Source organism: Lampris incognitus, chromosome 1 (genome assembly GCF_029633865.1).
Source record: "Lampris incognitus isolate fLamInc1 chromosome 1, fLamInc1.hap2, whole genome shotgun sequence".
NCBI lineage: Eukaryota > Metazoa > Chordata > Actinopteri > Lampriformes > Lampridae > Lampris > Lampris incognitus.
Window position 1 is genome coordinate 112,794,953 of NC_079211.1, and position 15,026 is coordinate 112,809,978.

Here is a 15,026-nt window from a genome sequence, read left to right on the forward strand (position 1 = left end):
CGCCAAATTCTGACCCTACCATCCGAATGTCGCAGCAGAAATCGAGACTCATCAGACCAGGCAACGTTTTTCCAATCTTCTATTGTCCAATTTTGGTGAGCCTGTGCGAATTGTAGCCTCAGTTTCCTGTTCTTAGCTGACAGGAGTGGCACCCGGTGTGGTCTTCTGCTGCTGTAGCCCATCTGCCTCAAGGTTCGACGTGTTGTGCGTTCAGAGATGCTCTTCTGCATACCTCGGTTGTATTGAGTGGTTATTTGAGTTAATGTTGCCTTTCTATCAGCTCGAACCAGTCTGGCCATTCTCCTCTGACCTCTGGCATCAACGAGGCATTTTCGCCCACAGAACTGCCGCTCACTGGATATTTTCTCTTTTTCGGACCATTCTCTGTAAACCCAAGAGATGGTTGTGCGTGAAAATCCCAGTAGATCAGCAGTTTCTGAAATACTCAGACCAGCCCGTCTGGCACCAACGACCATGCCACGTTCAAAGTCACTTAAATCACCTTTCTTTCCCATTCTGATGCTCGGTTTGAACTGCAGCAGATCGTCTTGACCATGTCTACATGCCTAAATGCATTGAGTTGCTGCCATGTGATTGGCTGATTAGAAATTTGCATTAACGAGCAGTTGGACAGGTGTGCCTAATAAAGTGGCCGGTGAGTGTATATTTAATACTGGCAATAACATTTCACTTCTTCCAGGGAAAATCTAGTTGTGCAGGTAACACAAAGAGACAGAAGAAGAATTCACCGTTGCAATATTTTTACATCACTTGGCGAACAAAAAAGAAATCCACACAGTGAATCAGCCATGGTTTGCGCTACGCTAGTAAACAGACCAGACCTAGGTTACATCACGTGATAACATCGGAACATGCCCACAGCCTCAACTGTTGGTCTTGCACCAAACATCGGCTAGCAAGACAACAGCCACACTAAACACAACAGGCAAATGGCTACTACATAGTAAAACATCCTCAAGGCAACATCACTATGGTAATACATCATAGTAATTCTGTCCCGGAACCTCCACTTCCACCTATGGTCGCACCCCATAGTACTATTCTGCCCAGTAGCTTCCCCGACTGGCCTCAACTGTCATTGACCCTCTCACCAGGTGTTTTCCCCAATCAGACAGTTATTAGGCACCGTGCCGCTCATCCACAAGACGCATCGAATAGTAGAAACAACAACAACCAAATATCTGGACCAAATCTCTGCAGTTTGCGTCCTATTTGCTGTACTCCTGTTGCTTTTCACTCTGCTTTGACGCCAAACAATTTTGGCCTCTTGAATGAAAAATCTCTTGGTAATAAGTCCTTTATCGTTAATGATTTTGTTGTTACTAATAATCTGGACTTTTTCATGATTACTGAGACATGGCTGTCCCCAGGGGACACTGTTCCCCTGATTGAGGCTAAGCCCTCTGTTTTTGCATATGTTCATATTCCTAGGCCCCCTGGAAGAGGGGTGGCCTAGCTGTTTTTTTTTATAAGTTACAAGTTTATCTGTTTGAACATTAAATCTCTTGTCTTTGTAGTGTATTCAATTGAATATAGGTCGAAAAGGATTTGCTAATCATTGTATTCTGTTTTTACTCACGTTTTACACAGCATCCCAACTTCATTGGAATTGGGGTTTGTAGGTCTTAAGTGCCATCCTGTTAGTTTCGGTAATTTTATCTCCTTTGAGGAGATAATATTTTTATACTGATGACACTCAGTTATACATGCCACTAAAACCCACAGATCCTAACGAATCTCACAACTTGCCTCTGTCATTAAATCCTGGTTGTCTGAAAATTATATTAAATTTAATGATGATAAGCCTGAGGTCATTCTGTTTGGTCCCCCAAATTCCGTTAACCCTTTTGGTGCTAATCTTGGTGGTCTGTCAGGTAGTCTTAAGCAGGCTGCCAGGAATCTTGCAGTAATACTCGACGCTAACCTCGGTTTTGATCATCAAAGCAAACATGTTGTTCAGTCATGCTTTCTCTTTTTCTCCAGATCAAGGTAATCTCCAAAATTAGGTCGTTTTTATCAAATGCCAATCTGCAAAAAGTTGTACATGCTTTTATGTATTCTCGGCTTGAATGTTGCAACACACTTTACTCAGGCATCAGCAAGGGCTCCCTCCACCATCTGCAGTTTGTACATAACGCCGCTGCTTGGCTCATTACTGGGACAATGAGACATGACCACATCCCTCTTGTGCTTACCTGCCTACACTGGCTCCCTGTTATATTTTAGATACATTTTAAAATTGTATTGCTCACTTTTAAGGTCTTAAACGGTCTTTCTCCTTCTTACATTTCCAATTTATTGACCTGGTACACGCCGTCTCGACCATTAAGATCCGCAAATGGAGCCCTGCTAGTTACTCCCAGGTCTCACTTTGTCACAAAGGGTGATCGGACTCTTGCTGTTAAGAGCCCCACACTATGGAACTCTCTTCCTATTCAACTAAAACAAAGCAAGTCTCTAACTTCTTTTAAATCTCATCTTAAAACTTTTCTTTTTGTGAAAGCTTTTACAAATGTTTGATATTTGTTTTATTTATGCTGTTTTTATTTTTACTCTTACTTATTTTTGTAACTGTTTTGATTAAGAAAGTGCTTTCGTCCCTTTTGTCCTTATTTTATGGTTTTATCTGTTAGAGCTATTTATTTTATTCTGAGTGGGGTTTTTTTGTATGTCATTGTTATCCTGTTCTGTGAAGCACTTTGTAACCTTGTTTAGTAAAGTGCTATATAAATAAAGTTTATTATTATCATAATACTGTATACCCATCACACCTTTATTCAACACCTTCCAAAAATAGAATTGAAACACTGCAGGCCTAAATAAAATGACAATCAATACCACACAAGATACGGCATACAGGATGCAGGTGCATAGCACACATGCCACACATTGCCTAAATTATAGGCTAGTCTATCTTACATTATGCACATCAATCTGATAGAAACAGAATAGATTGGTTAATAGTAATAATAATAATAATAATAATAATAATAATAATAATAAGTTATTATTATTATTATTTCTTTCGTGTTTCCTGTTTTACATTCTGTAGAGCCGGGTCCAAACTATGGACCTGAGGCACTATAGAGCAATGTTACTTGATTAACAGTACTCGTCATAATATGTTGGCTGTTCCAAGTAGGGCGATCTTCTGGACTGCATGAATATTGATGTTTCCTGGGACACGGTTGGTGAACTTTTCCATTCCCTTCTTCATGAGTCCTAGAGCTCCGATGACCACTGATGTTGTTTCTGCTTCATTCCCCACATCCTGTTGATTTCAATCTCCAGGTCTTTGTATTTGGTCAGCTTCTCTGTGACTTTCACTGAGGTGTTTTTTTCGGATGGTATTGCCATGTCGATGAGCATGCACCTCTTTTGCTTCCCGTCCTTGATAACGATGTCGGGCTTGTTGGCTTTTATCTCTCTGTCAGTGTGGATGGGCATGTCCCAGAGGCTGGTGATGTCATTGTTCTAAGTGACCGTTTTTGACTGATGTTCAAGCCACTTCTCAGTCATCTTGATCTTGTAACTCCTGCAGATCTTCCAGTGCAGGTATGCTGCTGCCTTGTTGTGCTGGTTTCTTCGTACATTCCACAGATTCTTTATTTTGGGTCTGTTCCATCTTTGATGATGTGATGGTGATAGGATCTGGTTGCCAGGGCTCTGGTCTTGTGCAGCGATTATCAGGCCCTCCATCTCTTCTTTCAGTCCGGTGCTCCTCAGCCACTGGTGTATCTTTTGTTGGTCCACATCTGCGTCTTTCATTCTTTTTGGGTACTTCTTGTGCATTGCTTTGTCCTCCCAGGTTTTTTGCAGTTGCTGCTGGCCATGGTGTTTTCATGCTGCTTCACTCATTTGGCGTAGATGGTAGTTGCCTCATATTCTGTTGGTGGAATTTCTGGGACATCAAGCTCTTATTATTATTATTATTATTGTTATTATTGCATTTATATAGTGCTTTTCTAGACACCCAAAGCACTTCACATTGAAGGGGGAAACTCACTTCAACCACCACCAATGTGTAGCACCATCTGGGTGATGCACGGCAGCCATTTTGTGCCAGAACGCTCAACAGACATCAGTTTGAAGTGGAGAGGAAGGAGTCATTGAGCCAATTACATGGGGGGATGATTAGGTGGCCAGATGGAGAGAGAGCCAGGTTGAGAATTTTTGCCAGGACACCGGGGAACCCCCTACTCTTTGCGATAAAGTCCCATGGGATCTTTAATGACCACAGTGAGTCAGGACCTCGGTTTAATGCCTCATCCGAAGGACGGCATCTCATACAGCACAGTGTCCCCGTCACTGCACTGGGGCATTGGGATTTGATATTCGTTGTTTTTATTAGGACCAGAGGGAAGATTGTCCCCCACTGGCCCACCAACACAACTTCGAGCAGCAACTCATTTTCCCAGGAGGTCTCCCATCCAAGTACTAGCCAAGCCCATACCTGCTTAGCTTCCATCATTTGGCAGAGCCAGGGTACATGTTGGTATGGCTGCCAGTGAAATCATGGTTAGGGAACAGAATCACGTAGCAATCATAACAAAAAATATCAACAGTTAATCATCATCATCTGCAGTCATTCGGGGTCAAGTAGGACTGTCCTCCTTCTAAGTCCTCGTGGGTATCCTTGTGGAGGATGCCTGTGCATGACAGCTTTTTATGTGGAGTGGCTGTTTCACCTGCAGCCACCACACAGTCCTTGATGAGGGATGGCAAGAGTCCAATGGCATGGAGAACCAAGATGATTGGGGACCAGCTTCTGTTGCAGCCTTCATCTGCCTTCACTGGTATTGTGGCTTGAAGACATCTTCTGCCAGTTCCACCATTGAGGTCTTTGTTCGATCGCGCTTCATCTGGAACCGCCCCCTTGACCTATCTGCCTGAGTGACCCTACCAGGAGCCAAGCTCCGGACGGTATAGCTCTTGGGATCATTAGTACATGCACGCTTCTCCACCACGACAAGGTGGCGATCCATGAGAAGCAATAGGACTGCATTTAACCCATCCTGTTGTATAGGAGGAGGGGGCAAATGCAGCACCCAGGGAGTTTGATAATGTTAGTTGTTGGCTGAAATGAGCTCCAAATTTTTTTGTTTTTGTTTAATGTTACACTTTCATTGGTAATCATTTTCAGCAGCTGTGGGCTGATCTTGATAACATTGTCAGGTCTTTTGGGTCCAAATAACAAAGATAAAGTCTCGTTTTGGCACATAAATGTAAAATTATAATCCTGGTAGCAATTAGATACTTTTCAACATTGACTTGTTTTGGTAGCAATACCCATGGCCATGTTCTAGCTAAAGCTGTCAAACAACAAATTGTATTAAGATTGGTAGATCTAAACCTGTCAGAAAACCGACAACTTTGGCGTCACTCTGAAAACATTTGTCCCTCATAAGCAATTTCCATCTGGGAAAGGCCACACCAATGTTTGTCCTGGTTTTCTGCCATCAACTGTCCCGAGTTTGTTTCGCTTCCTCATGTTTTTGCTTCTTTGATGACAATGATTCACGCTCCCTTGCTTTTTCTTGTGCTAAATAATAAGTAGGATCCTCCATTTGTCAACATTTGGGTTGTCAAACTTCTCATAACACAAAATGGTTAGCCATCACTAGGCCTGGGTGATAAAACAATAGCGATATATACCGGCAATCAATAGCAATAAGAAATTTGTGTTGTGGTTACACCGCCCCGAGCTGCCTCCCCGGCAGGACGTCGGTGCAGACGCCCTCTCCCGTCTGTTTCCCGAGGGGTCGCCTGACTCACCAGACACCATCCTTCCCCCGATCCGGGTGGTGGGTGTCATCACCTGGGCTATCGAATCGGTGGTGAGAAGGGCCCAGCGCGCCCAGCCCGACCCAGGCAACGGACCCTGGAACCAGCTATTTGTGCCTCCCTCTGTCTGGCCCCAGGTGCTGGAGTGGGGCCACTCCAGCCATTTTGCCTGCCACCCCGGTGTCCACCGGACGGTGGCCTTCATCCGCAGGCGCTTCTGGTGGCCCACCATGGAGGCAGACACCAGGGAGTTTGTGGCTGACTGCACCACCTGCGCCCGCAGCAAGGCTGCCCTTCGCCCTCCAGCAGGTCTCCTGCACCCCCTTCCTGTCCCCGAACGACCTTGGTCCCACATTGCCTTGGACTTTGTAACTGGCCTCCCCGTTGTCCCAAGGCAATGACACCATTCTGACCATTGTTGACCTGTTTTCCAAGGCTGTCCACTTTGTCGCCCTCACCAAACTCCCCTCTGCAGCCGAGACGGCGGACCTTCTTGTCTCCCATGTCGTCCGCCTCCATGGGATCCCACTTGGCATTGTCTCTGACCATGGTCCCCAGTTCACTTCTAAGGTGTGGCAGGCCTTCTGTAAGGGGATTGGGGCCACGGTCAGCCTCTCCTCCGGGTATCACCCCCAGACCAATGGGCAGGTAGAGCGAGCCAATCAAGCCCTGGAGGCTGGTTTTGCATTGCATTACCACCAGCAACCCCGCCTCCTGGAGCAAGTACCTGCCCTGGGTGGAGTACTCGCTCAACACAATGGAGATTTCGGCTACTGGTTTGTCCCCTTTTGAGTGTTCCCTTGGTTATCAACCCCCTCTGTTCCCCCGTCAGGAGTTGGAGGTGGCGGTCCCGTCCACGAGGGCCCATCTCCTCCGGTGTTGGTGTGTTTGGAAGACCGCCCGGGCCGCTATGTTGCGAGCTACAGAGTGGGCTCGGCGCAGCGCCAACCGGCGGAGAGTGCCGGCCCCAGCCTATCGACATGGCCAGAGGGTATGGCTCCTGGCCCGGGACCTGCCCGTCCCTACCCTCAATCGGACACTGGCTCCCCGCTACGTCGGCCCCTACACCATCGACCGCATCGTCAACCCTTCGGCTGTACGTCTCCATCTCCGTACCTCACTCAAAGTCCATCCCGTGTTCCATGTCTCTCACCTCAAACCGGTAGCCTCCAGCCCCCTGTCTCCCCCTGTCCAAGCTCCTCCAACCCCCAGGGTCCTTGACGGTGGTGACATGGTCTGGGAAGTCGACAGGCTGCTCGCCGTACGCCACCGGGGGCGTGGGTACCAATACCTGGTGGACTGGGTTGGCTATGGGCCCGAGGACCGCAGCTGGGTTCTCCGGTCCTACCTGGCTAGCCCCGCACTCGTGGAGGAGTTCTATCGGGCCCACCCCAACGCCATCGGATGGTCGCCCGCTGTCTCCCGTAGGAGGGGGGTTCCTGTTGTGGTTACACTGCCCCGAGCTTCCTCCCTGGCACGTTCAAGCCACTCTCCGGGTTCGGACGTGCCGGAAACATCCGAGCGCTGCGCTGCACCAGCTGTTTGCCATCATCTATCAGGCACACCTGCGGCAATCAGGCAGCCCTCTACAAGAAGCCTTCCAGAATGTCTCTCCGTGCTTCGACGTACTGAACCCTGCGGTAAAGCTCTGACAAGCCCTCCAGCGTTCATTGCCCTCTTGCAATTCCATTTATTCCCCAGTGTCTAATATTCGTGTCTCTCTTTTTCCTCCCAAGACCCCCCTCCGCGACTTCCATGGCTCCCCGCATCTCCCTTGCTCCTTGTCCCCAGCGACCTTCACGTTTTTCCCCGGACCTCTCCAGTGATCTCCCTTCGTGTCTCTCTACCTGGACCCCTCCTTTCGGACTTGAGTTCCTGGATCTCGGACCCGGACTTCCTCGGACAACCCCTCGCTCTACAGCAGGGGTGTCAAACTCCAGGCCTCGAGGGTCGCAGTGTCTGCAGGTATTTGTTGCAACCGTGCACTACACCACCTGATTTAACTAATTAGCTCACCTCCTGGATCAAGGAGGGAAAGGAACAAGTTTAATCAGGTGGTGTAGTGCATGGTTGCAACAAATACCTGCAGACACTGTGGCCCTCGAGGCCTGGAGTTTGACACCCCTGCTCTACGGATTCGGACTTTGGTAGCCAGGCGCACGCACATCGTCTCAACAACCCCCACGTGAGGTTCCCCTGTTATTATCCCTGTAGCGTTGTTGTTTATTTTTCTTGCATCAAAATCGCCCTTCGGGTTATCCCGGTGCTCTGTTGTCTGTCTGTCCTTTGGGTTTCGCTACACTGGCCTCTGGTCTTCATTCGAGACCCCGTAACAAATTGTTCAATAGAATGATAGTTTCATTTAAATGCAACCCGCCATGAAAGCATATAAGGAATATGCGTGCTCCCTACCTGTCACATAAACAGCCCCATCCTTTGCTTTGGTAATGGAGCATGCTATGAGTGACAGCCAGTCGTTTAACAGGTGTGTTGTTCAGTTGCACCATCAACATGTAACAAGATAATAGAAACAGCCTGGCGTGAGAAAATGAGTGCAGACGGTGAGAAAATTGTTGATAAAAAAAGGACAGGTCGGCTCACTAGTAAATTTGACCTTTTTTCTTCTGGCATTTATTAAATATGGGTCATTGAAAATTACCGATAATTATTGATTTCAGCTGAAATGAAATATTTTATTGTGATATATTTTTCAGCACAGCGGAGGGTGTGCTCCAATTATTGGGGCATCACACTGCTCAGCCTCCCTGGGAAAGTCTCCTGGTGTTTATTAAATATGGGTCATTAAAAATTACCGATAATTATCGATATCGGCTGAAATGAAACATTTTATTGTGATATATGGAAAGGAGGCTCCGCGCGATTGTCGAACCTTGGATCTAGGAGGAACAATGCGGATTCCATCCTGGCCATGGAACAAGGAACCAACGCTTTACCCTTGCGGAAGTGCTGAGGGAGGCATGGGAGTTATACCAGCCAGTCTACATGTGTTTTGTGGACTTGGAGAAGGCTTACGACTGTGTACCCCGGGGCACTCTGTGGGGGGTACTGCGGGAGTATGGGGTACCGGGGCAGTTGCTACAAGCCATCCAGTCCTTGTGTAACCAAAGTGAGAGCTGTTTCTGCATTCTTTTCACAAAGTCAAACGTGTTTTCGGTAGGTGTCGGACTCTGCTAAGGTTGTCCTTTGTCTCCGATTCTGTTTGTGATATTATTAATGGACAGGATCTCAAGGCGCAGCCAAGGTGAGGAGTTTGTCCATTTTGGGAACCTCAGAATTGCATCTCTGCTCTTCACAGATGATGTGGTTTTGTTGGCTTCATCAGAACACAACCTCCAGCACACACTGGGGCAGTTTGCAGCTGAGTGGGAAATGACCAGGATGAGAGTCAGCACCTCCAAGTCTGAGGCCATGGTTCTCTACCAGAAAATGGTGGATTGCTCCCTCTGGGTTGGGGATGAGTTGTTGGTTCAAGTGAAGGAGTTCAAGTATCTCAGGGTCTTGTTCATGAGTGAGGGTAGGTTGGAGCAGGAGATTGACAGGCAGATTGGTGCAGCATCAGCAGTAATGTGGATGTTGTACTGGACCGTTGTGGTAAAGAGGGAGCTGAGCCAGAAGGCAAAGCTCTCAATTTACCAGTCAGTCTTCGTTCCAACCCTCACCTATGGCCATGAGCTTTGGGTAGTGACAGAAAGCGTGAGATCGCGGATATAATCGGCTGAAAAGAGTTTCCTCTGTAGGGTGTCTGAGCTCAGCCTTAGAGATAGGGTGAGGAGGATAGGGTGAGTAGAGCCGCTGCTCCTTCGTGTCGAAAAGAGCCAGTTGAGGTGGTTCAGGCATCTGATTAGGGTGCCTCCTGGGCGCCTTCCTTTAGAGGTTTTCTGGGCACGTTCAACTGAGGGAAGACCCCGGGCTAGACCCAGAACTCGCTGGAGGGACTACATGTCCAATCTGCCCTGGGAACATCTTGGGATCCCCCAGGAGGAGCTGGAGGGCGTTGTTGGGGAGAGGGACGTCTGGAGTGCCCTACTTAGCTTGCTGCCACCGTGACCCGACCTCGAAGGAAGCGGCTGATGATGAGACGAGATGAGATATTTTTCAGCTATATCGCCCAGCCCTAGCCACCACTTATTTATTCCTCTTCTTTCTTCTTCTTCATCTTCCAGCAGGGGCATTTGTGCCAGTGCCACCAAATTCAAGCTGCCACTTTAACGTAAAAATTTGAAAGGCCCTTTCTTGGGCCTCTTTTTTTCTGGGTATGCCCCTTATTTCGCCTGTATATAGTCAGTCCTTGTTTATATATCTGAATATTGTTATGTTGTAGTGTTGTTATTCTATGTTAAGTACACTGAGAGAGCCACGAAACCAGAGTGGCCAATAAACATGATTCTGGTTCTGATTCTAACCTTCTGTCTCACAATGCTGTCCTGTTGACTGACTTTGATTTACTGTCAATACTGTTTTGTTTTTTGTTGGGTTTTTTTTGTTGTTGAAAAGATTAAGTTAACACAGCATATCAAAAAAAGGAGATGAAAATTAGTCTTGGTGTGTGAGTGTATGTGTGTGGAATTGTGTGTGCGAGGTACTTGTGTGGGTTAGCATGTGCAAGGGTAGACAATCCAGCCAGATCTTCCTCAACCTTCCCTCCCACACAGCCGAAGCAGCCACTTCCTCTTTCTCGGTTGTTTCTACTCTATCTCTTTACTTTCTTTCCCCACCTTACCTTGCTTTCCTGCTCGGAACTGTCTTGTCTCATACACACACACACACACACACACACAAACACACCCTCTGTCTCTGAATACCCCTCCACCCCCACCCATACCCGCCACCTCCACCTTGCTCTTCCTGGGTCTTTAATTAATCAAAATGAACTAGCCCCTGGGTGACCCTCAGAGAGCTGCTAGTTAATTTAGATTTACTGTGAGTGTCCAGCTGAGGCCAGATAACGCTACAGTAGGAGTCTTCCTCACATAGGTAGGAGTATCCTGATTCGGCTCGACCACAGACCAGCCTGTGTTCTAAACAAGGGATTCTTTTTTACTTCCACAAGTGGCTCGGCTCATAACAGAACTACAAGACAAGGCTTCTCTGAGGCAAAATATGAAACGGGCTCTTAATGCAGAAAAGTGTACTCGCCAAAGGGAGTGGCGACGTCATTGGATTCCGTAAGAAGCGTTTTCAATAAATGATGCAGTTTTTAGGAATAAACTATACCTGAATGTGACACTAAAAGTGACCTCACCTATGTATTGTCTTGTTTAAATGTGTTATGTGTTGTGTGTTGTCTTGTATAAATGTGAGTGGGCATAGTTACACGGTACAAGTCATACATTTAAGAATGTGCCTTTGTTCCCTAATTTGTGCTTTCATGTTTTTCTTCTCACCAGGGCCTTTATATATTTCTGGTGTATGCGGTTTACAATAGCGAGGTAAGACGACATTCAAGCTGTTTTTGTAGCCACATAATTTCAGTTCAACAGAACGTGTGTGTCTGCAGCATGGCATGTATATGTATTTGGTGTGGTCAGACATGGCCTGCCAAGTAGCTGAGGGTGTAAAGCCGGCCTCTCTCCTAGGTGAGGAATGCCATAAAGAGGATCAAAGAAAAGAGGAAAGCGTTATCTTTCACGGTGAGAGTAGTAGTAGTAATAATAATAATAATAATCCCGCTTTCAGAATTCCTAAAATGCACATTTGATATTTACTCACACTTGCTCATTGGTTTGTTTTTGACTCATAATATGTTTAGGTTAGTGTACTGGTCTGAGACTTGCAGTTCTGATTGGATTATAATATGTTCCAGAACTGTTCCCAGCCAATCAGCTTCCTGCCCTCTCAGAGGGCCTCGGCGGGGTCCTGGGGCCACAGTTTGCACACCCCCTCCAGTCCTGAGACCAGTGAGACCTCTGGACCACCTAGCTCCACCTCCAACTCCTTGGTCATAAAGAACGGTAAGCTGGGCTGCTGCCAGGTTGGATGAATGTGGTGACTGGTTTGGTGGCTGGTTCTCAGTCCTGGACCTAAGACTGGTAATGAGGCTTATGTAGTGTTCACACCAAATGTGAAGCATTTTTTTTGTGCGACAAGATTGCATATAAAGTTAATGCAACGATGCGAATAGATGCGAATTCGTATGGGAATTTAGCGTCATTCGCGCGAGTTGGAAAAAAAAATGTTCTTCAATTCCCCCCCCCCCCTCCAATTGTATCTGGCCAATTACCCCACTCTTTTTGAGCCGTCCCGGTCTCTGCTTCACCCCCTCTCTGCTTGAGGGAGAAATTCACGTGATGCTGTGTCGCGAAAGCCTGTCAGCGTTGAGATTCTCCTGCCGTCCTGTTGAGTCAGGGACAAGCTGATCGTCTCGGGTTCGCGTACTCGATCCTGCGGCCAAACTCGAGCGAGTAACGCGAATAAAAACAAAAGATCCCGCGATCAAACTCACGCATGTAAAGCGAGGTGAAAATTTGCTTCGCGTTTGGTGGGAACACAGCGTTAACTTGCAGATGGCGATGGAGTTGTCCTTGGGCCTTATGGCAAAGTTGTGTAATTTTTTTGATTAATTCAGCAAATGAGACGTAATTGTTTCCTTGCGTACAAGAAATGTTGCTTTGCCACAAGGCATGATAAAAATGAACACAGGATTGTAGATGGTTTTTTTCTTTAGCAGTGGACCACACATATTATGCTGCAGCCTCTACCACCAGCAAGCTGTTGCTGAGGAGAAAAGCATCCAAAGTAGCGAGCATCCATTCCTGTGCAGGAATAAAGGATCACATCTCGGGCTTGTCCATGCTTGCTGCACCAGATGATTGGAGGAGATAGCAGTAGTATGAAGTGGTGTATCGAAGGGCCAGAGATCTCAATTTGTTGTGTATGCACTCCACATATTAAGGAATTAATGAAAAAACTGAACAGTATGGCTTGAAACCGTGCCCATGGTTGATGTTGGAACTGAACCTTGGCCTTGGTCTCGGGTTGCAGCTTAGGTCTGACTGTGGTTGGAAACAAGGCTCTTGTGCCATGGTATAGAATATCACTGGCAGTGTGCACTGAGTGTTTGCATTGTATGCAATGCTGTTTTGTCCTTGTACCATTCATGCCTATACACCAGTATAAGTACACTTATTTGACATTCTTCCATGGTTGTTTTTTTTTAGCAATATAAGTAGCAATCAGGGTAAAGAGAGACACTGAAACCGTGTTTCAGTCCATTTCAAATCTTTGCTGTCTGGCTGGGAGAAGCTGCCCAGCAGCTAGTGTACATGTCATGTAGTGTACATGCCATTCATTCATCACAGAGAAGACATCCATTAAACCACAACAAACTGTACCAACAACAGTGCGTTGGAAAGAATGCCCCTTCTGGTGTGGGAAGATGGCTGCGTGAATTCATGTTTGCAGTGGCCTCACCCAGTACCGGTGTGGGAGGATGGCGGCCCGAGCTTGGGTTTACAGCGGCCTCACCCAGTACCGTCCATGCAGTGTCTTTGTCCACGTCTGTCTTCGTTTGATATCTGGGAGAGCTGGTGCTGGATCGGCTGGCAGAGCTTGGTCTGCCGCGTCCTGTGGGCCCAGGGACCATGACCCTGCCTGGAGCTGCACCCAAAGAGGTAACACCGAGGGCGGTCTGACAGGATACGGAGGTGGGGCAGGCTGAGCTAACTGCTAACCCATGCAGACTGGCAGTTCTGATGACACTGAGGGCAGTGTGGCAGCGGCCTCACCCAGTGTTGACTGTTTTTGATGTCATCACGTGGAGTGCGGGAGGTGTGTCTAGGGTGTCTGGCTGAGAGAGCTGGCGTTGGATCGGCTGAGGGATCCTGGTCTGCTGCGTCCCGTCCTGTGGGCCCAGGGACCATGGCCCGGCCTGGAGCTGTGTCCAAGGGGGAAACACAGAAGGCGGTCTGACAGGACGTGGAAACAGGGCAGGCTAAGCCAACTGCTAGCCCATGCAGACCGGCAGTTCCGACAGTCGTCCTGGCTGGTGTTCGTTCTCCTGGACAGTGGAATTTTTGGACTGTGTTGTTAACTTTTTTTTTTTTTTTTTGCTTTGTTCTCTGTTTTTGCATGTTTTTTGGTGGTGTTGTTTTTGGGAAATTTGGGACGTGTGTTTTTGTCTTTTGTGTCGCACTGCTGTGGGCTTGGGGAAACGGAATGTCATTTAGTTTGTGTACGCAAGTAGCTATATGAAAGAAATGTCAATAAATTGTTCTGATCCTGATGGATCCTGGAAGCCAGCAGGGGCCTGGTTGTCACTGCTGCAATGAGAGAAGAAGAAGATGAAGATGGAATTGACATGGGTTTGGTCTGGTGTGGCATAGGCGATGAGAAGATGAAGTGTTTTCTTCTTGTTATGATCTCTTATGTACATTCATAACAGCATTTTTTTGCTTTTTTTTGTACTCATATGTAAAAACATTGTCTGTATGGTCGTGTGTAGCACTGGTCTGGTTTTGTTTCTTTTTTGGGTCTTGCATAAATAAACTCTTTGTTTACCATCATTGTGTCTTTTTTGTCTTTCAGAGAGTTTCAGAAAAGAAAGCTTTGTGACGTTCTCCTTGAAACCAGCCTTAGAAAACCAAGTGAGTGTCATAATGCTAGAGTGCACTGAGAAATGTTTTGTCATGTACAGTTTATATGACTCACTGAGTTTATGTGGCTTACTGAGGTTATATGACTTACTGGTGTTATATGGCTTACTGAGTTTATATGACTTACTGGGGTTATATGACTTACTGAGTTTATATGACTTACTGGTGTTATATGACTTACCGAGTTTACATGACTTACTGAGGTTATATGACTTACCGAGGTTACATGACTTACTGAGGTTATATGACTTACCGAGTTTACATGACTTTACCGAGTTTATATGACTTACTGAGGTTATATGACTTATTGCGTTTACATGACTTACTGAGTGTATGTGACTTACTGAGGTTAGTATATGACTTTACCGAGTTTATATGACTTACTGAGGTTATATGACTTATTGCGTTTACATGACTTACTGAGTGTATATGACTTACTGAGGTTATATGACTTACGGAGTCTATATGACTTACTGAGTTTATATGACTTACTGAGGTTAGTATATGACTTACTGAGGTTACATGGCTTACTGAGGTTACATAACTTACTGAGTTTATATGACTTACTGAGGTTACATGGCTTACTGAGGTTACATGACTTACTGAGTT

At 46.6% G+C, this 15,026-nt stretch overlaps 1 protein-coding gene across 1 annotated transcript in view; it reads left to right on the forward strand.

Moving 5' to 3' along the window:
- Window positions 1–15,026, forward strand: part of adgrd2 (adhesion G protein-coupled receptor D2) — an 89,879-nt gene that overhangs the window by 73,166 nt on the left and 1,687 nt on the right. Inside the window, exons 22-25 of the mRNA XM_056278983.1 lie at window positions 11,214–11,255; window positions 11,403–11,456; window positions 11,630–11,777; window positions 14,350–14,408. Coding sequence (XP_056134958.1) covers window positions 11,214–11,255; window positions 11,403–11,456; window positions 11,630–11,777; window positions 14,350–14,408 — 303 coding nt within the window. The remainder of the gene's footprint in view (window positions 1–11,213; window positions 11,256–11,402; window positions 11,457–11,629; window positions 11,778–14,349; window positions 14,409–15,026) is intronic.